Source organism: Lithobates pipiens, unplaced genomic scaffold (genome assembly GCF_037356315.1).
Source record: "Lithobates pipiens isolate NorthernLeopardFrog02 unplaced genomic scaffold, aLitPip1_a1.2 Scaffold_198, whole genome shotgun sequence".
Taxonomy (NCBI): Eukaryota; Metazoa; Chordata; class Amphibia; order Anura; family Ranidae; genus Lithobates; species Lithobates pipiens.
Window position 1 is genome coordinate 24400 of NW_027507769.1, and position 27101 is coordinate 51500.

The 27101-nt window shown below is 48.8% G+C and overlaps 1 protein-coding gene and 1 long non-coding RNA gene across 2 annotated transcripts in view; both read left to right on the forward strand.

Moving 5' to 3' along the window:
• LOC144000269 (uncharacterized) overlaps positions 1-13183 on the forward strand; it is a gene marked incomplete at its 5' end in the record, with an annotated part of 33050 nt that extends 19867 nt beyond the window's left edge. Inside the window, 3 exons of the mRNA XM_077494001.1 lie at positions 6506-6597; positions 12259-13042; positions 13141-13183. Coding sequence (XP_077350127.1) covers positions 6506-6597; positions 12259-13042; positions 13141-13183 — 919 coding nt within the window. The remainder of the gene's footprint in view (positions 1-6505; positions 6598-12258; positions 13043-13140) is intronic.
• A 25-nt stretch (positions 13184-13208) lies between these two features.
• On the forward strand, positions 13209-23054 carry LOC144000265 (uncharacterized). Its single transcript, XR_013278212.1, has 3 exons — positions 13209-13326; positions 21729-22047; positions 22536-23054. It is a non-coding gene; the product is annotated as an uncharacterized LOC144000265 (long non-coding RNA).
• Positions 23055-27101: the final 4047 nt, after the last annotated feature.

The window sequence follows — 27101 nt, forward strand, 5'->3', positions numbered from 1 at the left end:
GTCCATAGTGGAGAAGGATCTGGGGGATACATAGTGGAGACGGATTCTGGGGTGATCCATAGTAGAGAAGGACCAATCCTAAAAAACACAAAAAAACACTGCGATCTGGGGAGATATATAGTGGAGAAGGATCTGGGGGGATCCATAGTAGAGAAGGATCTGGGGGGATCCATAGTAGAGAAGGATCTGGGGGGATCCATAGTGGAGAAGGATCTGGGGGGATCCATAGTGGAGAAGGATCTGTGGGGCTCCATAGTGGAGAAGGATCTGGGGGGATCCATAGTGGAGAAGGATCTGTGGGGCTCCATAGTGGAGAAGGATCTGGGGGATACATAGTGGAGAAGGATCTGGGGGGATCCATAGTGGAGAAGGATCTGGGAGATCCATAGTGGAGAAGGATCTGGGGGGAGTCCATAGTGGAGAAGGATCTGGGGGGATCCATAGTGGAGAAGGATCTGTGGGGCTCCATAGTGGAGAAGGATCTGGGGGATACATAGTGGAGAAGGATCTGGGGGGATCCATAGTGGAGAAGGATCTGGGGGATCCATAGTGAAGAAGGATCTGGGGGGATCCATAGTGGAGAAGGATCTGGGGGGATCCATAGTGGAGAAGGATCTGGGGGATCCATAGTGAAGAAGGATCTGGGGGGATCCATAGTGGAGAAGGATCTGGGAGATCCATAGTGGAGAAGGATCTGGGGGGAGTCCATAGTGGAGAAGGATCTGGGGGGATCTATAGTGGAGAAGGATCTGAGGGGATCCATAGTGGAGAAGGATCTGGGGGGTCCATAGTGGAGAAGGATCTGGGGGTCCATAGTGGAGAAGGATCTGGGGGATCCATAGTGGAGAAGGATCTGGGGAGATCTATAGTGGAGAAGGATCTGGGGGGTCCATAGTGGAGAAGGATCTGGGGGGTCCATAGTGGAGAAGGATCTGAGGGGATCCATAGTGGAGAAGGATCTGAGGGGATCCATAGTGGAGAAGGATCTGGGGGGATCCATAGTGGAGAAGGATCTGGGGAGATCTATAGTGGAGAAGGATCTGAGGGGATCCGTAGTGGAGAAGGATCTGGGGGGTCCATAGTGGAGAAGGATCTGGGGGATCCATAGTGGAGAAGGATCTGGGGAGATCTGTAGTGGAGAAGGATCTGAGGGGATCCGTAGTGGAGAAGGATCTGGGGGGTCCATAGTGGAGAAGGATCTAGGGGAGTCCATGGTGGAGAAGGATCTGGGGGGATTCATGGTGGAGAAGGATCTGGGGGGATTCATGGTGGAGAAGGATCTGGGGGGATCCATGGTGGAGAAGGATCTGGGGGATCCATAGTGGAGAAGGATCTGGGGGGAGTCCATAGTGGAGAAGGATCTGGGGGATCCATAGTGGAGAAGGATCTGGGGGATCCATAGTGGAGAAGGATCTGGGGGGATCCATAGTGGAGAAGGATCTGGGGGGCTCCATAGTGGAGAAGGATCTGGGGGGCTCCATAGTGGAGAAGGATCTGTGGGGCTCCTTAGTGGAGAAGGATCTGGGGGGATACATAGTGGAGAAGGATCTGGGGGATACATGGTGGAGAAGGATCTGGGGGGAGTCCATAGTGGAGAAGGATCTGGGGGGAATCCATGGTGGAGAAGGATCTGGGGGGATCCATAGTGGAGAAGGATCTGGGGGGATCCATAGTGGAGAAGGATCTGGGGGGAGTCCATAGTGGAGAAGGATCTGGGGGATCCATAGTGGAGAAGGATCTGGGGGATCCATAGTGGAGAAGGATCTGGGAGATCCATAGTGAAGAAGGATCTGGGGGGAGTCCATAGTGGAGAAGGATCTGGGGGGATCCATAGTGGAGAAGGATCTGGGGGGATCCATGGTGGAGAAGGATCGGGGGGGATCCATAGTGGAGAAGGATCTGGGGGGAGTCCATAGTGGAGAAGGATCTGGGGGGATACATAGTGGAGACGGATTCTGGGGTGATCCATAGTAGAGAAGGACCAATCCTAAAAAACACAAAAAAACACTGCGATCTGGGGAGATATATAGTGGAGAAGGATCTGGGGGGATCCATAGTAGAGAAGGATCTGGGGGGATCCATAGTAGAGAAGGATCTGGGGGGATCCATAGTGGAGAAGGATCTGGGGGATCCATAGTGGAGAAGGATCTGTGGGGCTCCATAGTGGAGAAGGATCTGGGGGGATCCATAGTGGAGAAGGATCTGTGGGGCTCCATAGTGGAGAAGGATCTGGGGGATACATAGTGGAGAAGGATCTGGGGGGATCCATAGTGGAGAAGGATCTGGGAGATCCATAGTGGAGAAGGATCTGGGGGGAGTCCATAGTGGAGAAGGATCTGGGGGGATCCATAGTGGAGAAGGATCTGTGGGGCTCCATAGTGGAGAAGGATCTGGGGGATACATAGTGGAGAAGGATCTGGGGGGATCCATAGTGGAGAAGGATCTGGGAGATCCATAGTGGAGAAGGATCTGGGGGGCTCCATAGTGGAGAAGGATCTGGGGGGATCCATAGTGGAGAAGGATCTGTGGGGCTCCATAGTGGAGAAGGATCTGGGGGATACATAGTGGAGAAGGATCTGGGGGGATCCATAGTGGAGAAGGATCTGGGGGGATCCATAGTGGAGAAGGATCTGGGGGGCTCCATAGTGGAGAAGGATCTGGGGAGTCCATAGTGGAGAAGGATCTGGGGGGCTCCATAGTGGAGAAGGATCTGGGGGGATCCATAGTGGAGAAGGATCTGTGGGGCTCCATAGTGGAGAAGGATCTGGGGGATACATAGTGGAGAAGGATCTGGGGGGATCCATAGTGGAGAAGGATCTGGGAGATCCATAGTGGAGAAGGATCTGGGGGGAGTCCATAGTGGAGAAGGATCTGGGGGGATCCATAGTGGAGAAGGATCTGGGGGCTCCATAGTGGAGAAGGATCTGGGGGGATACATAGTGGAGAAGGATCTGGAGGGATACATAGTGGAGAAGGATCTGGGGGGATCCATAGTGGTGAAGGATCTGGGAGGATCCATAGTGGAGAAGGATCTGGGGGATCCATAGTGGAGAAGGATCTGGGAGATCCATAGTGGAGAAGGATCTGGGGGGATCCATAGTGTAGAAGGATCTGGGGGGGATCCATGGTGGAGAAGGATCTGGGGGGATCCATAGTGGAGAAGGATCTGGGGGGAGTCCATAGTGCAGAAGGATCTGGAGGGGATACATAGTGGAGAAGGATCTGGGGGGATCCATAGTAGAGAAGGATCTGGGGGGATACATAGTGGAGAAGGATCTGGGAGGTTCCATAGTGGAGAAGGATCCGGGGATCCATAGTGGAGAAGGATCTGGGGGATTCATAGTGGAGAAGGATCTGGGGGATCCATAGTGGAGAAGGATCTGGGGGGATCCATGGTGAAGAAGGATCTGGGGGATCCATAGTGGAGAAGGATCTGGGGGGATCCATAGTGGAGAAGGATCTGGGTGGATCCATAGTGGAGAAGGATGTGGGGGGGTCCATAGTGGAGAAAGATCTGGGGGGCTCCATAGTGGAGAAGGATCTGGGGGATACATAGTGGAGAAGGATCTGGGGGGATCCATAGTGGAGAAGGATCTGGGGGATCCATAGTGAAGAAGGATCTGGGGGGATCCATAGTGGAGAAGGATCTGGAGGATTCATAGTGGAGAAGGATCTGGGGGGATTCATAGTGGAGAAGGATCTGGGGGATCCATGGTGGAGAAGGATCTGGGGGGATCCATAGTGGAGAAGGATCTGGAGGATTCATAGTGGAGAAGGATCTGGGGGGATCCATGGTGGAGAAGGATCTGGGGGGGATCCATAGTGGAGAAGGATCTGGGGGATCCATAGTGAAGAAGGATCTGGGGGGATCCATAGTGGAGAAGGATCTGGGGGGATCCATAGTGGAGAAGGATCTGGGGGATCCATAGTGAAGAAGGATCTGGGGGGATCCATAGTGGAGAAGGATCTGGGGGGATCCATAGTGGAGAAGGATCTGGAGGATTCATAGTGGAGAAGGATCTGGGGGATTCATAGTGGAGAAGGATCTGGGGGGATCCATGGTGGAGAAGGATCTGGGGGGGATCCATAGTGGAGAAGGATCTGTGGGATACTTAGTGAAGAAGGATCTGGGGGGATCCATAGTGAAGAAGGATCTGGAGGATTCATAGTGGAGAAGGATCTGGGGGGATTCATAGTGGAGAAGGATCTGGGGGGATCCATGGTGGAGAAGGATCTGGGGGGATCCATAGTGGAGAAGGATCTGGAGGATTCATAGTGGAGAAGGATCTGGGGGGATTCATAGTGGAGAAGGATCTGGGGGGGATCCCTGGTGGAGAAGGATCTGGGAGATCCATAGTGGAGAAGGATCTGGGGGTTTTGGTAGATCATAAGCTCAATAATAACATGCAATGCCAAGCTGCGGTCTCTTTCCTGTATAGGAGAGGTCTGGACTCCAGAGAGAGAGATCTCATCTGTACAAATCATTAGTAAGACCTCATCTGGAATATGCCGTTCAGTTTTGGGCTCCAGTTCTCAGTAAGGATATCGGGGAACTGGAGAAAGTGCAGAGAAGGGCAACCAAACTGATAAGAGGCATGGAGGAGCTCAGCTATGAGGAGAGATTAGAGGAACTGAATTTATTCTCTCTTGATAAGAGGAGATTAAGGGGGGATTTGATCACCATGTATAATATATAAGGGGGGGATTTGATCACCATGTATAATATATAAGGGGTCCATATAGGGAACTTGGTGTTGAGTTATTCACTTTACAGTCATCACAGAGGACAAGGAGGACTCTTTACATCTACAGGAAAAGAGATTTCATCTCCAAATACGGAAAGGTTTCTTCACAGTAAGAGCTGTGAAAATGTGGAATAGACTCCCTGCAGAGGTGGATCTGGCCCAATCAGTGGATTGCTATAAGAAAGGTCGGGATTATTGTTATTATAGTGTACAGAATATAACTGGATGACATTTATAGGGAAAGGTGATCCGGGGAAAATCCGATTGCCTCTCGGGGGATCAGGAAGGAATTTTTTCCCTGCTTTAGCAGATTGGATGATGGCTCTGCTGGGGGTTTCACCTTCCTCTGGGTATAGAATTGTGTATATGGGAATGTATGATAATATTATTTTTTTTGCGGTAGAACTGGATGGACTTGTGTCTTTTTTCTATGTAACTGTGTCTAGAATGCAAGCACATGGCGGCTGCCTGACTAAGGCAAGGACATTGATTGGTGTAGGAGGGTATGAGGGCAGAACCCGGGGCAGGTAAATCCAGCTGTAATACCTTTGTCACAACCTGCAATACCTCGGCCCACCACCAGAGAGACCCACACAGACAAGCAGATCATTAATGAGAACATGGGGGGCAATTCTCTGACATTAATGAGAATATGGGGGCAATTCTCTGACATTAATGAGAACATGGGGGGAAATTCTCTGACATTAATGAGAATATGGGGGCAATTCTCTGACATTAATGAGAACATGGGGGGCAATTCTCTGACATTAATGAGAACATGGGGGGCAATTCTCTGACATTAATGAGAACATGGGGGGCAATTCTCTGACATTAATGAGAACATGGGGGCAATTCTCTGACATTAATGAGAACATGGGGGCAATTCTCTGACATTAATGAGAATATGGGGGCAATTCTCTGACATTAATGATAACATGGGGGGAAATTCTCTGACATTAATGAGAACATGGGCGGCAATTCTCTGACATTAATGAGAACATGGGGGGCAATTCTCTGATATTAATGAGAATATGGGGGGCAATTCTCTGACATTAATGAGAACATGGGGGGCAATTCTCTGACATTAATGAGCTCTGACATTAATATCAGAGAATTGCCCCCCCCCCATGTTCTTCTTAACGTGTTCATGTCATAATAATTCACATCTTTGTTATTCTGATCCCTGCCAACCCCCCTTGCCCCATTCCCACACCGAAGATTAAACACTGAAGTCATTAAAGCCATGGAGTCTCCTCTCCTCTTCACCACCCTGGAGGAACCAGATTCCTCCAACTCTGCCGGGGGGATACACACAATGCAAGGCGTACCACACACTGACAGATTGCGATTGCTTGGTCCTCATTGGTTCTGCCGCTTCCTACATGAGTTTCCCTATGGACCCCCATAATACACAGCAGTTTCCCTATCGGCCCCCATCGTACACAGTAGCTTCCCTATCGGACCCCCATAATACACAGCAGTTTCCCTATGGGCCCCCATCATACACAGCAGTTTCCCTATGGGCCCCCATCATACACAGCAGTTACCCTATGGGCCCCCATCATACACAGCAGTTTCCCTATGGGCCCCCATCATACACAGCAGTTTCCCTATCGGGCCCCATCATACACAGCAGTTTCCCTACCGACCACTGGTTGGAGCTCCATGATGGTCTCCTTCGCATTCTAGTACATAAATCTGATGTGAATGATTCTTCATACCGGGAATAATGATGATGGAATTCTCTTTCCTCCTCACAGGGGGAACTACGAGGGTAAGAAGCCGTTTATGGTGGGGGCCCCATGTTCAGCCTGCGTGGAGACACACACCTGTAAGGGGTCTCTGTGTGGAGGTAAGTACTGCCGGTCACACAATACAAAATTTTGATACCATTCAGATAAATCCACTTCATGTATCAATCCCTAAAGCAAGAATCCAGACCAGTGATGAGCAGACCAGTGATGACCAGACCAGAGATGACCAGACCAGAGATGACCAGACCAGTGATGACCAGACCAGTGATGACCAGACCAGTGATGACCAGACCAGTGATGACCAGAGATGACCAGACCAGAGATGACCAGACCAGAGATGACCAGACCAGTGATGGCCAGACCAGAGATGGCCAGACCAGAGATGGCCAGACCAGAGATGGCCAGACCAGAGATGACCAGACCAGAGATGGCCAGACCAGAGATGGCCAGACCAGAGATGGCCAGACCAGAGATGGCCAGACTAATGATGACCAGACCAGTGATGACCAGACCACAGATGACCAGGCCACAGATGACCAGACCAGAGATGACCAGACTAATGATGACCAGACCACAGATGACCAGACCACAGATGACCAGACCACAGATGACCAGACCACAGATGACCAGACCAGTGATGACCAGACCAGTGATGACCAGACCAGTGATGACCAGACTAATGATGACCAGACCAGTGATGACCAGACCACAGATGACCAGGCCACAGATGACCAGACCACAGATGACCAGACCACAGATGACCAGACCACAGATGACCAGACCAGTGATGACCAGACCAGAGATGACCAGACCAGAGATGACCAGACCAGAGATGACCAGACCACAGATGACCAGACCAGTGATGACAAGACTAATGATGACCAGACCACAGATGACCAGACCAGAGATGACAGACCAGAGATGACCAGACCAGCGATGACCAGACCAGTGATGACAAGACCAGAGATGGTCAGACCAGAGATGGCCAGACCAGAGATGACCAGACCAGAGATGACCAGACCAGAGATGACAGACCAGAGATGACCAGACCAGTGATGACAAGACCAGAGATGACCAGACCAGTGATGACAAGACCAGAGATGACCAGACTAATGATGACCAGACCAGTGATGACCAGGCCACAGATGACCAGACCACAGATGACCAGGCCACAGATGACCAGACCACAGATGACCAGGCCACAGATGACCAGACCACAGGTGACCAGACCAGTGATGACCAGACCAGAGATGACCAGACTAATGATGACCAGACCACAGATGACCAGACCAGTGATGACCAGACCACAGATGACCAGACCACAGATGACCAGACCACAGATGACCAGGCCACAGATGACCAGACCAGAGATGGCCAGACCAGTGATGACCAGACCACAGATGACCAGGCCACAGATGACCAGACCAGAGATGACCAGACCAGAGATGACCAGACCAGTGATGACCAGACCACAGATGACCAGACCACAGATGACCAGACCAGTGATGACCAGACCAGTGATGACCAGACCAGTGATGACCAGACCAGAGATGACCAGACCAGAGATGACCAGACCAGTGATGACCAGGCCACAGATGACCAGACCACAGATGACCAGGCCACAGATGACCAGACCACAGATGACCAGACCAGTGATGACCAGACCAGAGATGGCCAGACCAGAGATGGCCAGACTAATGATGACCAGACCAGTGATGACCAGACCACAGATGACCAGGCCACAGATGACCAGACCAGAGATGACCAGACTAATGATGACCAGACCAGTGATGACCAGACCACAGATGACCAGACCACAGATGACCAGACCACAGATGACCAGACCAGTGATGACCAGACCAGTGATGACCAGACCAGAGATGACCAGACCAGAGATGACCAGACCAGTGATGACCAGACCACAGATGACCAGGCCACAGATGACCAGACCACAGATGACCAGACCACAGATGACCAGACCACAGATGACCAGACCAGTGATGACCAGACCAGAGATGACCAGACCAGAGATGACCAGACCAGAGATGACCAGACCAAAGATGACCAGACCAGAGATGACCAGACCAAAGATGACCAGACCAGAGATGACCAGACCAGAGATGACCAGACCAGTGATGACCAGACCAGTGATGACCAGACCAGTGATGACCAGGCCACAGATGACCAGGCCACAGATGACCAGACCACAGATGACCAGACCACAGATGACAAGACTAATGATGACCAGACCACAGATGACCAGACCAGTGATGACAAGACTAATGATGACCAGACCACAGATGACCAGACCACAGATGACCAGACCAGTGATGACCAGACTAATGATGACCAGACTAATGATGACCAGACTAATGATGACCAGACTAATGATGACCAGACCACAGATGACCAGACTAATCAAAGTTGGATTTGCTGGACATTCTCCAAGCACGATCCTATAAGCAGCATTCTGGGGGAAAGCCTTAAAGTGGTGGAAGGTCAGAAGATGCATTCTATGCATGAAGATAAAAAGCTCTCTGTGTGCTCCCCAACCCCCAATACTTACAGGAGCCCAATCTCTGTCTAGCGATGTTGCATGAGAGCCTCAGCTGTCCGGGACTCTCCCTCCTCATTGGCTGAGACACAGCAGTGGAGTGCCATTGGCTCACACTTCTGTCATTTAAGGCCAGTGAGTCAATGAGGAGAGAGAGGGGGTGGGGCTGGGCCACAGCTCCGTGTCTGAATGGACAAACAGAGCTGCGGCTCGTGTGCTGCTTGCGGTAGGAGCACATAACAGGGGGAGGAGCCAGAAGAGCTGGCGAGGGACCCGAGAGGAGGCGGATCTGGGGGGGAGGAGCCAGGAGAGCTGGCGAGGGACCCGAGAGGAGGCGGATCTGGGGGGGAGGAGCCAGGAGAGCTGGCGAGGGACCCGAGAGGAGGCGGATCTGGGGGGGAGGAGCCAGGAGAGCTGGCGAGGGACCCGAGAAGAGGCGGATCTGGAATGCTCTGTGCAAACCATTACACAGAGCAGGTAAGTATAACATGATTGTTATTTTTAAAATATGAAAAAGGAGACTTTACAATCACTTTAACCTACCTGTGAGGCAGGTGCACCTGTAGAATGTACTAAAGCTAAAGTGACATAAAAAAATCTATTTTGTAGCACCCCCTGGACCCCAAGAGACAGGGTGGGCTGGCATTTCTCCTCAGGGTGCGGGTTGCTATGCATGGCGGGTGTTCAGGGTGCGGGTCGCTAGGCATGGAGGGTGTTCAGGGTGCGGGTTGCTAGGCATGGCGGGTGTTCAGGGTGCGGGTTGCTAGGCATGGTGGGTGTTCAGGGTGCGGGTTGCTAGGCATGGCGGCTGTTCAGGGTGCGGGTTGCTAGGCATGGCGGGTGCTCAGGGTGCGGGTTGCTAGGCATGGCGGGTGTTCAGGGTGCGGGTTGCTAGGCATGGCGGGTGTTCAGGGTGCGGGTTGCTATGCATGGCGGGTGTTCAGGGTGCGGGTTGCTAGGCATTGTGGGTGTTCAGGGTGCGGGTTGCTATGCATGGCGGGTGTTCAGGGTGCGGGTTGCTAGGGATGGTAGGTGTTTAGGCATCATCCATCACATTGTCCAGCGTTGTAGATCCATCATCAATCACATTGTCCAGTGATGTGGATCCATCGACAATTGCGGCATTATTATCCAGTTAATAATTATCACAGATTGATTCCAGTGGCACTATATGTCCCAGCAAGGTCCTCAGAGCACAATAAATCACTAGAGGTCCCAGCATAGCCCTTGACCCCATGAAAGACACGTAAACAACATTCACAGATGGTAAATGTGATCCTCAGACAAATGTCCGGCTTTGGTGAGTATGGGGGCAGTGTGGGGGCACCCGGCATATCACATTTCTGATTATCATTATTGCCTTCCCTCTACTCTGATAATTCCAGCTTATCATACCAGGAAAAATGATCCAGCATATGTCACATGTACATACAACACGTGTGCTTCACTTCTCTGGGGGTATGAGGGTCCACGTGGGATGCAAATCCTAAAGTATCTTTCTCTGTGGGTATGAGGGTCCACACATGGCACAGATGTCCTTAGGGGTTTATGAGGGTCCACACATGGCACAGATGTCCTTAGGGGGTTATGAGGGTCCACACAGGCCACAGATGTCCTTAGGGGGTTATGAGGGTCCACACAGGGCACAGATGTCCTTAGGGGGTTATGAGGGTCCACACAGGCCACAGATGTCCTTAGGGGGTTATGAGGGTCCACACAGGCCACAGATGTCCTTAGGGGGTTATGAGGGTCCACACATGGCACAGATGTCCTTAGGGGGATATGAGGGTCCACACAGGACACATATGTCTTTTAGGGGGTTATGAGGGTCCACACAGGCCACAGATGTCCTTAGGGGGATATGAGGGTCCACACAGGCCACAGATGTCCTTAGGGGGTTATGAGGGTCCACACAGGCCACAGATGTCCATAGGGAAGTATGAGGATCCACACAGGGCACACACATCCCTAGGGGGTTATGAGGGTCCACACAGGCCACAGATGTCCTTAGGGGGATATGAGGGTCCACACAGGCCACAGATGTCCTTAGGGGGTTATGAGGGTCCACACAGGCCACAGATGTCCATAGGGAAGTATGAGGATCCACACAGGGCACACACATCCCTTGGGGGTTATGAGGGTCCGCACAGGGCACAGATGTCCTTAGGGGGTTATGAGGGTCCACACAGGGCACAGATGTCCTTAGGGGGTTATGAGGGTCCACACAGGGCACAGATATCCTTAGGGGGTTATGAGGGTCCACACAGGCCACAGATGTCCTTAGGGGGTTATGAGGGTCCACACATGGCACAGATGTCCTTAGGGGGTTATGAGGGTCCACACAGGCCACAGATGTCCATAGGGAAGTATGAGGATCCACACAGGGCACACACATCCCTAGGGGGTTATGAGGGTCCACACAGGCCACAGATGTCCTTAGGGGGTTATGAGGGTCCACACATGGCACAGATGTCCTTAGGGGGTTATGAGGGTCCACACATGGCACAGATGTCCTTAGGGGGTTATGAGGGTCCACACAGGCCACAGATGTCCATAGGGAAGTATGAGGATCCACACAGGGCACACACATCCCTAGGGGGTTATGAGGGTCCACACAGGCCACAGATGTCCTTAGGGGGTTATGAGGGTCCACACATGGCACAGATGTCCTTAGGGGGTTATGAGGGTCCACACATGGCACAGATGTCCTTAGGGGGTTATGAGGGTCCGCACATGGCACAGATGTCCTTAGGGGGTTATGAGGGTCCACACATGGCACAGATGTCCTTAGGGGGTTATGAGGGTCCGCACATGGCACACACATCCCTAGGGGGTTATGAGGGTCCGCACAGGCCACAGATGTCCTTAGGGGGTTATGAGGGTCCGCACAGGGCACAGATGTCCTTAGGGGGTTATGAGGGTCCACACATGGCACAGATATTAATGTAACAATTGTATATTCTGTATTATTATTTCTTTCCCACAAAAGTGGAATTATTCTTAAGAAAGGAAAACTCTGTTGATACGATTGTTAAACATTCTTCTGAAATGGAGCGGTGAGGCTCAGGCCTGATCAGAGATCTATGTAGTAGACCCGCTGGACATGTCTATCACCCGCTCTCCTGTTTATATCCACATCATGTATGATTGTATCACATCTGCTGATATATTGCCTATAACGGGAAATCTTTCTATTTATAATCAGATGTAGACATAGAGCAGAAAGAAAACAGCACAAATCTGCCAGACACAACGTCTGAGCTGCCCCCCGATGCAGAGCTGGCACCATATACAATAGAGCTGGCATCATATACAATAATGATGGCACCGTATACAATAACGATGGCACCAGACACACAATCTGAATTGGTACCAGGCACAACTTCACAGCTGATATCAGAGAAACAATCAGAAATGACTTCAGACTCAACAATGGTATTAGAAGCTGACATTACGACAGCAAAGACTGTGTCAGACCCAACACCAACCAAATCATCACCACCTGTGCCAACATTATCACACATCATGCCAACCACAACATCCGAGCAGATACTGGACTTAACTCCGTCCAGTCCAGAGGATTCCTCCATTGGCTCCCCGCAGACACCTCGAGATTCAAGTCCACAGACAGAACGTGGCACAACTGATGATAGCCCATCCATATTGCCCGCTACAACTATGGAGAACACCAGCTTGGATCGAGGTGCAGACCATTCTCAGCCCACCGAGAAACAGAAGGATGGCGAGATAACCAAGGAACCAGGAGGGCAAAGCCACACAGATTCTCCCCTCACCACTCCCAAGAGTCCTGCTGATTATACAGATAAGATTCTGGAAAGCTTTGTCCAACCTACACCAGAGCTCCCTTCCAAGTCATTGGGGGCTCCTTCACATCTTCAGGCCACAAGTGACTCAACGTTTTACAAAGACGGGCCAAACACAGGAGAAGGACCAACAATGAGGACAATTCCATCACCTTCCAAGAAACTGTTAGATGAAGGTGTCTCTGTATTAGTGGATCACCCCAAGGACAACCCAGTCCAAGCAACTCCGAAACCTCTTCAATGGCTGATGTCATCGCCTAAAGATCTAAGCAAAGGCCAGAAAGACCAAAAGAATCCATATTCTGAGCCAAGAACCAACCAAAAACTACACAAGGAGAAAGAGAAGAGCAAACACAAGTCAAACTTGACTTTTTTCCCTAAAAAGGATCGTCTGAAACCCAAATTCTTCTCTAAAGGTGTGAAATGGGGCTTCAAATCTGACTTTTCAGGTAAGAGGAGAATGATTGGAGCTGATGGTGAAGCTCATGAGATTTCTCATATCAAAGTCACTTCAGCAGCCGCAGATTGTGAGGATCACCTAGAAAGTCCTTTCCTATCTCTATTCCTATCTACCAATTTATCCGTCTACAGATCCATTCTGGTCTACATTAAAATACTCATCCATCATCTATATGATCATCTACCAATCTGCTTCCATCCACCAATCTACGGATCCATTCTGATCTACATCCATCATCTATATCATCATCTACCAATCTGCTTCCATCCACCAATCTACGGATCTATTCTGGTCTACATCCATCATCTATATCATCATCTACCAATCTGCTTCCATCCACCAATCTACGGATCCATTCTGATCTACATCCATCATCCATATCATCATCTACCAATCTGCTTCCATCCACCAATCTACGGATCCATTCTGATCTACATCCATCATCTATATGATCATCTACCAATCTGCTTCCATCCACCAATCTACGGATCCATTCTGATCTACATCCATCATCTATATCATCATCTACCAATCTGCTTCCATCCACCAATCTACGGATCCATTCTGATCTACATCCATCATCTATATCATCATCTACCAATCTGCTTCCATCCACCAATCTACGGATCCATTCTGATCTACATCCATCATCTATATGATCATCTACCAATCTGCTTCCATCCACCAATCTACAGATCCATTCTGATCTACATTACTATACTCATCCACCATCTATATGATCATCTACCAATCTGCTTCCATCCACCAATCTACGGATCCATTCTGGTCTACATCCATCATCTATATCATCATCTACCAATCTGCTTCCATCCACCAATCTACGGATCCATTCTGATCTACATCCATCATCTATATGATCATCTACCAATCTGCTTCCATCCACCAATCTACAGATCCATTCTGATCTACATTACTATACTCATCCACCATCTATATGATCATCTACCAATCTGCTTCCATCCACCAATCTACGGATCCATTCTGGTCTACATCCATCATCTATATCATCATCTACCAATCTGCTTCCATCCACCAATCTACGGATCCATTCTGGTCTACATCCATCATCTATATCATCATCTACCAATCTGCTTCCATCCACCAATCTACGGATCCATTCTGATCTACATCCATCATCTATATGATCATCTACCAATCTGCTTCCATCCACCAATCTACAGATCCATTCTGATCTACATCCATCATCTATATGATCATCTACCAATCTGCTTCCATCCACCAATCTACAGATCCATTCTGATCTACATTACTATACTCATCCACCATCTATATGATCATCTACCAATCTGCTTCCATCCACCAATCTACGGATCCATTCTGATCTACATCCATCATCTATATCATCATCTACCAATCTGCTTCCATCCACCAATCTACAGATCCATTCTGATCTACATCCATCATCTATATGATCATCTACCAATCTGCTTCCATCCACCAATCTACGGATCCATTCTGATCTACATCCATCATCTATATCATCATCTACCAATCTGCTTCCATCCACCAATCTACGGATCCATTCTGGTCTACATCCATCATCTATATGATCATCTACCAATCTGCTTCCATCCACCAATCTACGGATCCATTCTGATCTACATCCATCATCCATATACTTATTCATCATCCGTATACTCCGTTCATTGTGATCACCTAGAAATCCCTTTTCATACCTGTATCTCTAATCCTATCTACCAATTTATCTATCCGTCTACAGATCCATCCTTATATTCATCAAGCATCTGTATGATCATCTACAAATACTACCAGTTCATCTACCAATCTATAGATCCATTTTGATCTACATCCATCATCCATATACTCCATTGATTGCGATCACCTAGAAAGTCGTCTTATATACATAGTTACATAGGAGGTGAGGTTGACAAAAGACACAAGTCCATCAGGTCCAACCCATGTGTGTGATTATATGTCAGTATTACATTGTATGTTGCAGTCGTTCAGGTGATTATCTAATCATTTTTTTTAAACCATCGATGCCCCCCCCCCCACTGAGACCACCGCCTGTGGAAGGGAGTTCCAAATCCTTGCCGGACTTAGGCCGCGTACACACGGGCGGACTGTCTGCCCAACTTAGTCCGCTGAAACGTGTTTCAGCGGACAGTCCGCTCGTGTGTGGGCTTCAGCGGACTTTTTCAGCGGACAGTCTGGCGGACTAAGTCTTTCGGAATTTCCATAATTTTGTCCGTCCAAACTTGGTTTCAGCAGACAGTCCGCTCGTGTGTAGGCAAGTTGGACGGACTAAGAATGGCGCATGCTCAGAAAGGATTTACACGGCGGAAGGTTGCATTGCAGTGTATTGGACGTCGTATTTCTAGTCCCGTCCTACGTGCTGTACACGTCATCCCGCACGCTTTCAGCGGACTGTCTGTTCATCGTGTGTGGTCAAGTCCGTTCATTCGAAAGTTGGACGGACTGTCTGTCGGATTGTCTGACGAACTTAGTTGGCCAGACAATCCGCCCGTGTGTACGCGGCCTTACTGTGAAGAATCCTCTACATAGTTTAAAGTGGGAGTCCCCCGTTTTTTTTTTTTTTAAAGCTAGCAGCTACAAATACTGCAGCTGCAGACTTTTAAAACAATGACACTTACCCGGCCAGCGCGCCCGCGATATCGGCACCCGAAGCTGATCTCTCGATCGTCTCTCGGGTGCTGCCGCCGCCATCTTGGGTATGGGAATCAGGAAGTGGAGCCTTTTGGCTTCATTTCCCGGTTCCCTACTGCGCATGCGCGAGTCGCGCTGCGCAATAAGGATGGTCCCCGCTGTCTCTGGGATCCGTGTGTTTCCCAGCAGGCAGCGGGGGACCTTCGGAAAGGGGTGTAGCTTCTGCAGAATCTACGCCGGAAGTGGGTGCAGATACCTGTACTGTACAGGTACCTGCACCCCCCTCCCCCCTGAAAGGTGCCAATTGTGGCGCCGGAGGGGGGGAGGGTTCCAGTGAGCGGAAGGTCCACTTTAGGGTGGAGCTCCGCTTTAAGGTTAAACCTCTTTTCTTCTAATTTTAATGAGTGGCCACGAGTCTTGTTACACTCCCTTCCGTGAAAAAGTTTTCTCCCTATTGTGGGGTCACCAGTCCGGTATTTGTATATTGTGGGGTCACCAGTCCAGTATTTACATATTGTGGGGTCACCAGTCCGGTATTTATATATTGTGGGGTCACCAGTCCGGTATTTATATATTGTGGGGTCACCAGTCCGGTATTTATATATTGTGGGGTCACCAGTCCAGTATTTACATATTGTGGGGTCACCAGTCCGGTATTTGTATATTGTGGGTTCACCAGTCCGGTATTTATATATTGTGGGGTCACCAGTCCTGTATTTATATATTGTGGGGTCACCAGTCCGGTATTTATATATTGTGGGGTCACCAGTCCGGTATTTATATATTGTGGGGTCACCAGTCCGGTATTTGTATATTGTGGGGTCACCAGTCCAGTATTTACATATTGTGGGGTCACCAGTCCGGTATTTATATATTGTGGGGTCGCCAGTCCGGTATTTATATATTGTGGGGTCACCAGTCCGGTATTTGTATATTGTGGGGCCACCAGTCCGGTATTTGTATATTGTGGGGCCACCAGTCCGGTATTTATATATTGTGGGGTCACCAGTCCGGTATTTATATATTGTGGGGCCACCAGTCCGGTATTTATATATTGTGGGGCCACCAGTCCGGTATTTATATATTGTGGGGTCACCAGTCCGGTATTTATATATTGTGGGGTCACCAGTCCGGTATTTATATATTGTGGGGCCACCAGTCCGGTATTTATATATTGTGGGGTCACCAGTCCGGTATTTATATATTGTGGGGTCACCAGTCCGGTAATTATATATTGTGGGGCCACCAGTCCAGTATTTATATATTGTGGGGTCACCAGTCCGGTATTTATATATTGTGGGGTCACCAGTCCGGTAATTATATAATGAAATCATATCCCCTCTCAGGCGTCTCTTCTCCAGAGAGAATAAGTTCAGAGCTCACAACCTTTCCTCATATCTAATATCCTCCAGACCCTTTATTAGCTTTGTTGTCCTTCTTTGTAGTCACTCCATTTCCAGTACATCCTTCCTTTATCTAGATACACCACATCTACGGACCTTCCTTTATCTAGATACACCACGTCTACGGGCCTTCCTTTATCTAGATACACCACGTCTACGGGCCTTCCTTTATCTAGATACACCACGTCTACGGGCCTTCCTTTATCCAGATACACCACGTCTACGGGCCTTCCTTTATCTAGATACACCACATCTACGGGCCTTCCTTTATCCAGATACACCACGTCTACGGGCCTTCCTTTATCTAGATACACCACGTCTACGGGCCTTCCTTTATCCAGATACACCACGTCTACGGGCCTTCCTTTATCTAGATACACCACGTCTACGGGCCTTCCTTTATCTAGATACACCACGTCTACGGGCCTTCCTTTATCCAGATACACCACGTCTACGGGCCTTCCTTTATCTAGATACACCACGTCTACGGGCCTTCCTTTATCTAGATACACCACGTCTACGGGCCTTCCTTTATCTAGATACACCACATCTACGGACCTTCCTTTATCTAGATACACCACATCTATGGGCCTTCCTTTATCTAGATACACCACGTCTACGGACCTTCCTTTATCTAGATACACCACATCTACGGGCCTTCCTTTATCTAGATACACCACGTCTACGGGCCTTCCTTTATCTAGATACACCACGTCTACGGGCCTTCCTTTATCTAGATACACCACGTCTACGGGCCTTCCTTTATCTAGATACACCACATCTACGGGCCTTCCTTTATCTAGATACACCACATCTACGGATCTTCCTTTATCTAGATACACCACGTCTACGGGCCTTCCTTTATCTAGATACACCACATCTACGGACCTTCCTTTATCTAGATACACCACATCTATGGGCCTTCCTTTATCTAGATACACCACGTCTACGGACCTTCCTTTATCTAGATACACCACGTCTATGGGCCTTCCTTTATCTAGATACACCACATCTACGGATCTTCCTTTATCTAGATACACCACGTCTACGGGCCTTCCTTTATCTAGATACACCACATCTACGGACCTTCCTTTATCTAGATACACCACATCTATGGGCCTTCCTTTATCTAGATACACCACGTCTACGGATCTTCCTTTATCTAGATACACCACATCTACGGGCCTTCCTTTATCTAGATACACCACGTCTACGGGCCTTCCTTTATCTAGATACACCACGTCTACGGGCCTTCCTTTATCTAGATACACCACGTCTACGGGCCTTCCTTTATCTAGATACACCACATCTACGGACCTTCCTTTATCTATAAGGCAACTCACCTCCTCATAGAAGGTTAGTAGATTAGTTTGGAAAGAACGATTCTTCATGAATCCATGCTGATTACTGCTAATGATACTGTTCTGATTACTAACATCTTGTATATAGTCCCTTATCATCCCCTCCAAGAGTTTACATACTATTGATGTTGGGCTGACTGGTCTGTAATTCCCAGGGATGTATTTGGGGCCCTTTTTAAATATTGGAGCTACATTGGCTTTTCTCCAATCAGCTGGTACCATTCTAGTCAGTATATCTCTACAAATACCATAGAATTCATCCAGCCGTCCGTCTACAGATCCATTCTGATCTACATCTACCATCGACATACTTTATTGGTTGTGATCATAAAGGAGGTCTTTCCTAAGTCTTTTAATACTACTTTACCAATTCATCTACCGATCTGCTTCCATCAATTCATCTACAGATCCATCCTGATGTGTATCCATAATCCATATACTCATCAATCATCCATATACTCATCAATCATCCATATACTCATCAATCATCCATATACTCGTCCATCATCCATATACTCTTTTCATTGTGATCACCTAGAACGTCCTTTTTATATCTCTAATTCTATCTACCAATTTATCCATCGGTCTACAGATCCATTCTGGTCTACATCCACCATCTATATTCTTTATTGGTTGGGATCATAAAGGAGGACTTCCTAATACTACTGTACAAGTTCATCTACAAATCTGATTCCATCAATCAATCTACAGATCCGTCCTGATGTACATCCGTAATCCATATACTCATCCATCATCCATATACTCATCCATCATCCATATACTCATCCATCATCCATATACTCATCCATCATCCATATACTGCATTCATCGTGATCACCCAGAAAGTCACCTCATACTGTATCTCTACAAATACCATACAATTCATCCATCTACAGATCCATGCTGATCTACATCCATCATCAATATACTTTATTGGTTGTGATAATAAAGGTCTTCATCATAGAGGTCTTCCTAAGTCTTTCTACTGTACCAGTTCATCTACCGATCTGCTTCCATCAATCAATCTACAGATCCGTTCAGATGTACATCCACCATCTATATACTCATCTATATACTCATCTATATAATCATCTATATACTCATCTATATACTCATCTATATACTCCACTGATTGTGATCACCCAGAAAGTCACCTCATATCTCTACAAATACCATACTATTCATCCATGCTTATATTCATATATCTATAGATCTATTCTGATCGATATCCATCATCCATATACTCATCCACCAACCATATGATCATCTACAGATACTACCAATTCAATCTGCTTCCATCAATCAATTTACAGTCATCCATATATGATTGTGATCATTTAAAAGGTCCACTCCGACCTCTGATATCACCATATCATTAGATGTGTCCTTCCATCTATTCATCTACAGATCATTCTGATGTCCAGCCATCCATACTGGTGGACTGTGATGGTCTAGACCTGCGTGTCTTCTGGGTTCTTCAGGGGGGCCTTGGCAAAATGCCCAAAAAATGGCCACAAATCGGCCAAAAATTGTCAACAAGCCGGTGGGTGGGACAAGCCCCGGATATTATTGTGCAGCATTGCATCCTCGGGCACTGTGTGTGTTACTAACGGCATCACAACAACTGATGACATCATAGGTTAATAAACGATGATGAGGGCGCCTGAAGATGTCCTTGTTTGCCCCACCCCCACTCCTCTTCATCAGATATGGGGTCACGTTAGTTGTATGAAGGAAGAGGAACGGTGGGATACAAGTCAGTACCCCGGAGTAAAGAGTAACTCACCTCCAATGTTGGGTGTCCTGTGTTTGTGTGCGGATGGCTCTGCGATATGGAAAACTATATGTGGGCCCTCGAGATTGTGCAGAATTGTAAAGGGTGATTATTCATGTATCCAACTACCATCACTCTCCATACAACCATCTTTCCACCATTTCCCCATCCAGCAATATATGTATAATATGCATCAATACCCTCCCCCACACACACATGAATCAACAGCTCCATCCCTCTATGAATCCAACATTCGCCCATCCTATACCCATCCTATACCCATCCTATACCCGTCCTATACCCGTCCTATACCCATCCTATACCCATCCTATACCCGTCCTATACCCATCCTATACCCATCCTATACCCATCCTATACCCATCCTATACCCGTCCTATACCCATCCTATACCCATCCTATGCCCGTCCTATACCCATCCTATACCCATCCTATACCCGTTCTATACCCATCCTATACCCGTCCTATACCCATCCTATACCCATCCTATACCCATCCTATACCCATCCTATGCCCGTCCTATACCCATCCTCTACCCATCCTATACCCATCCTTACACCCCTCATCCAACAACTGTTATTCCATCCATCTATTAGTCTGTAGGTCCTGTCCCATCCCTACAATCATCCATCCATCTATTCATTCCTTCCTCTACCCATCTTTTCATCCCTCCATCAGTCTTTAGGTCCGGTCCCATCCCTCTATCCATTCATCCACCTGTAGGTCCGGTCCCATCCCTCTATCCATTCATCCACCTGTAGGTCCGGTCCCATCCCTCTATCCATTCATCCACCTGTAGGTCCGGTCCCATCCCTCTATCCATTCATCCACCTGTAGGTCCGGTCCCATCCCTCTATCCATTCATCCACCTGTAGGTCCGGTCCCATCCCTCTATCCATTCATCCCTTCGTCTGTCGATCCTCTCATCCATTCAGCAGTCTGTAGATTTCATCCCTCTATCCATCCCCCACTCTCTCCCTGTCCATCTCTTCATCCATCCATGTCAGACTGTCAGTACAGTAAGTGCAATCAGTAATGAAAAGTAACATTATAACAAATGTAGTCTTGGAATATTCTAGAAACGTTCTGATTTCCTGAATATGAAGCTTCCTTGTCGTTTCTGGTTGGGGTTTTCATGTGGGTTTCCTTCGTTTCTTCTATCTAGAACGCTCATATTTGGGTAATCATGTGTCCAGCCCACGCCTCGGCCAGGCTCATAGACCTGCCTGTCCTTACCCTTGTCTCCAGCCACCAGCCACGTTTCCTCTCTATCAGACAAACATGGTGTCACCCTGGGGGGGCCAACTCCACAAAGACTGGTCATCCTTCAAGGCAAAGGCCAAAAAGCCTTGTAAACTCTTTGGATACAAGAGAGGGGTATACAGCTTGTACCTGCCATCCAAAAACATGGAGGAGAATCTAACTCAGCCCAAGAGCTAAAGAGACAACGCGGGGGAGAAGCCCCTCCAATGGTAAAATGTGAGGTAAGGCCACCATGTCTGCCCAGATGGTCCATCTCCTGCTCCATGTCTGTCCAGATGGTCCATCTCCTGCTCCATGTCTGTCCAGATGGTCCATCTCCTGCTCCATGTCTGTCCAGATGGTCCATCTCCTGCTCCATGTCTGTCCAGATGGTCCAACTCCTGCTCCACGTCTGTCCAGATGGTCCATCTCCTGCTCCATGTCTGTCCAGATGGTCCATCTCCTGCTCCATGTCTGTCCAGATGGTCCATCTCCTGCTCCATGTCTGTGGACGTCTCCACCATTACTAATGGCATTGTTCTGTCCTGTATATGAATTCATATGGGAATGGTGCATGTGAGGGGTCCTACATTCACACAGCATGTCATCCTAGGTACCTGTATCTGTATTCATACCTCTGCCTAGAACTAAGACCTTGTAACGTCTGTGTATAAGCGCTTTCCTGCCATGACTAACAACACTAACAGCTCCATGTACTTTGCATGCCCAGCCGATGAAGCAAAGCAAAAATATTCCACTGCTACCACAGCAAGACAGACCATCCCCATACGTACCATCATCTTCACCGTCCAACCCGCCGGGGGACCCCAAGATCTCTTCTCCAACATTGCTTCATTTTTCTGGCCAAAATGGTTGAAGTAAGTCTTGCCTTTTATTCCCTTCTAATGACTGAACCCCAAAAGCAGCATCTCTTCATATCAGATGTATATCTGAGCAGGGGCGTAACTATAGGGGGTGCAGCAGTTGCGACCGCAACCGTGCCCTGTGCTCCAGGGGGCCCATGCAGCCTCCTCTACATACGGCCGGCAGCAGCATAGGCAGCTAGGAGTACCAGTGCACCATGCACACGGGTGGTGGAGGTGGAGGGTGACTAGCAGAGCTCCATGCTCGACTATCGCACTGGCTGCTCTTTAGTTGTGCATTCCCGGCATGACCTGTGTCCTCGGCCGGCTCCTCAGAGTACCCCTCTCCTGCTCCATGCATTGCCGCTCAGTCCGATGTCTGTTCTCCCCAGCCATAGTGAAAAAAAAAACTACTGATGCCAGTGGTGGAACTACAGGGCTCACAAAGGTCATACCTGTGACCACGCCCTGAAGTTCCACCACCGGACTCGGAGGGAAGGGCCCTGGCTGGGGTTCAGGGGGGCCCTTCATGGTTTCTTGCATCGGGGGCCATGAAGGTTCTAGTTACGCCACTGTATCTGAGCAGCCAACCCAAGACTGTATTCTGATACAGTGGGGCAAATAATGATCTGCTCCCCCACAGATGGGGTAAGTTTTGCCCACTTACATAGAAATGAAGGGTCTATAATTGTTATCAGAGGTGTATTTTATATGATAGACACAGAGTATCAACCACAAATCCGGGGGGGTTGGAAGCAGGACGTATACAGGCTGTAGAGAGACATATAATGGGTGATAGGACCACATTTCTGGTGACTGTACTGCCCCGAAGGTGTTTATCGGGGTTCTATTATCCGCCATCTTCCTTGTCCACAATCTATTAGCGCCCCTCTAGTTCATTCCCACCATACACAGGGGGGAATAATGATTGGATCCCCTGCAGATTGTGTAAATTTGCCCCCTTACAAAGAAACAAAGAGTCTATAATTTTTTATCAGAGGGGTATTTTATATGATGGAGACAGAATATTAACCAAAAATCCAGAACAATCACACAATACAAATGTTATAAATGGAGTTCAGTGAGTAACATAAGTGTAGCGCTATCCCCCGAAGGAGCTGCTGGTTAGATTTGGGTTTACCGTTACCTTCTTCTTCCTCACTTCACGTCTAGTGATGTCCCGTGGTAGGTGGCCAGTAACTTGAGAGACTGACGACAGATCCACGAAGAGGCATTTTATTTGCAAAAACGTAGACAATGAACAGTCTCTTAGTATAGGATCAGAGGGTTGGAGAGGAAGTTCAGGTTCTCTTAAGCCCCATACACACTATCAGATTGTCTGCTGAGTTTTTCCTTCAGATTTACCAAAACCATGTAGTAGAAGGGCCGGCCTGATTGCAGACACATTGAAACTCCTAAGGTTTGACCTCATATTATATGGTTTTGGTAAATCTGAAGGAAAAACTCAGCAGACAATCTGATAGTGTGTGGGGCTTTAGTGTCAAAGTCAAACCATTGAAGAACTTTCTTACTTTGACTGCTTCCAGAGAACAGCCAATCACAGCTGGATGATCACTCAGGTTGGACAGTTCGTCTCTCACAAGGTCTCGCAGCCAACAAGGAGCTTCCTCAGGAACAAGTCTCTGCCACAGACGTTGTTGTAGAACACGTAGGAAAAGTAAACTTGAAGAACACTCGTGTGATTCCTGGATCTTTCAGCCAGCTTGGTGATATCCACAAGACCGGATTCTCTCGGGTACTTCAGCTCCTCCAGGCTCTTGCTAAGAAACCAACCCGTACGTGGTCTTCTTCTGAAGAGTCCTCCCCTGGACAGCGTGAAGTCACTGGGTCTCTCCCAAACCGGAGACGGCACCGGACCACCTCAGAATCCTTCTTTAGTTTCCTTTCCTCGGGCTAGCCAGCCCCGGCACATCAAGATTGTGTGGATCCGCACCCCAGGCCATAGCCTTCCTGGGGGCTGGTCAGGAGGACCATGAAGTCAGCACCTCATACTGGACCGGAACCCCCGAACCACGTGACATCCGCATCTTAAATACCCTCTCCCAGAAAGCACAGTGAGAGCGCCATTCCAACTAGGCGGGCTCCAAGAGAGAGTAACCTAAGCACCCAACCAGACCATAGTTCCATGCCTGCCAGAAGAGACAGCGCCCCCTGTGGCCAGGCTGAACATCCCATAGTCCAGTCAGACTGATGCTGAGGTCCAAATTTAGACAATTGTACCCAAACTCAACTACAGTTCAGGTGTAACCTTAAATTTGAAAAACACGTAGCGTGTGCTCTTCAGGAGCCGGCGCTACATAAGTATTTGATCCCCAAGCAAAACATGACTTAGTAGTTGGTGGAGAAACCCTTCTTGGCGATCACAGAGGTCAGACGTTTCTTGTCGGTGGTGATCAGGTATGTACACGTAGCACTGACCCCCGAAGGAGCTGCTGAATTTTGTTGGGCTTACCGTTACCTCACCTGCTCGTCTCTCCGTCTTAGGGGGTCCTGTTGGAAAATAACCCAAGGGAAGTTAATTCAGACACTCAGTCCTTTTTCAATATTTATTTGGGATAAACACAAAGTCCTTCAATAGAGGGGTGAGGGGAGTTCAGGTACCTGGTAATATGCGGGTTAGAGGTATTTTCCCAATCCAGAGGACAACATCTTCCACAGACTGGATCCAGCAACCAGCGAATTGGCCCCTCTCACCATCCTAGAAGCCGGTGGGATGCTCAACAAAAGTCTCTGCCACAGACTTGTAAATTTAAATGGAACGTCTTGTAAAATGAAAGAACGGTCACACAGCATCTGTTTCCTTCAATTGACCCGGCAATACTGTATGGTAGGTGACCCGGGTTGTGTCCTCCAACTGGGTTTCCAGGCTCCTTCAGAGATACCAGCCTCGTTGCTCGGTCCTCCCCCTGGATCCTCCAGTCGCTTGGCTTCTCCCCGCAGGCAAGATGGCACAGGACCACCCCTGGATCCATAGACCCCCAAGACTTCTGGGCCTATCATTTCAGTTGCAGAACCTCGGGCCAGCCGGCCCACGAGGAACAGGAACATGCAGCCCACACCCCAGGCCAGGAGGGCCATGAGATCAGGATAGTGAACCCCGGAAAACGAACCCCACCCAATGGCGTCAGTACCTTAAATACCCCCACCCAGAATGCACAGCGGGTGAACCACTCCCACTGAGCTATTTCCGAGCAAAGGTGGTATCCAATGCATCCAGCCTGTTGCCTTTCTACACCTAGCGGTGGTGACAGCGACACCTACGATCAAGTGGAAACCAACGCAACCCAACTAGACTGGCACAGAAACCAGAACTTTGACATAATTAGTCTGAGCCAAACTGCAGCTCCAAGCAACTTACATAAAAAAAAAGGAGCTTCACACACATCTCAGGAGGGATTTTGGTCCACTCTTCTTTACAGATCTTCTCTAAATCCTTAAGATTTCTTTGGCTGTTGCTTGGCAACTTGAAATTTCAGCTCCTCCATACATTTTCTATGGGATTAAGGTCTGGAGACTGGCTAGGCAACTCCATGACCTTCATGTGCTTCTTCTTGAGCCTTAGTTGCCTTGGCCATATGTTTTGGGTCATTGTCATGCTGGAAGACCCGTCCATGACCCATCTTCAGTGTTCTGGCTGAGAGAAGAAGGTTCTACTCCAAGATCTTACAATACATGACCCGTCCATTGGCCACCTCCGTGTGTGACTGTAGGGATGGTGTTCATGTTCCCCCCTCCGTGTGTGACTGTAGGGATGGTGTTCATGTTCTCACCTCCGTGTGTGACTGTAGGGATGGTGTTCATGTTCCCACCTCAGTGTGTGACTGTAGGGATGGTGTTCATGTTCCCACCTCCGTGTGTGACTGTAGGGATGGTGTTCGTGTTCCCACCTCCGCGAGTGACTGTAGGGATGGTGTTCATGTTCCCACCTCTGTGTGTGACTGTAGGGATGGTGTTCATGTTCCCACCTCCGTGTGTGACTGTAGGGATGGTGTTCATGTTCCCACCTCAGTGTGTGACTGTAGGGATGGTGTTCATGTTCCCACCTCCGTGTGTGACTGTAGGGATGGTGTTCATGTTCCCACCTCCGTGTATGACTGTAGGGATGGTGTTCATGTTCCCACCTCCATGTGTGACTGTAGGGATGGTGTTCATGTTCCCCCCTCCGTGTGTGACTGTAGGGATGGTGTTCATGTTCCCACCTCTGTGTGTGACTGTAGGGGTGGTGTTCGTGTTCCCACCTCCGTGTGTGACTGTAGGGATGGTGTTCATGTTCCCACCTCCGTGTGTGACTGTAGGGATGGTGTTCATGTTCCCACCTCCGTGTGTGACTGTAGGGATGGTGTTCATGTTCCCACCTCCGTGTGTGACTGTAGGGATGGTGTTCATGTTCCCACCTCCGTGTGTGACTGTAG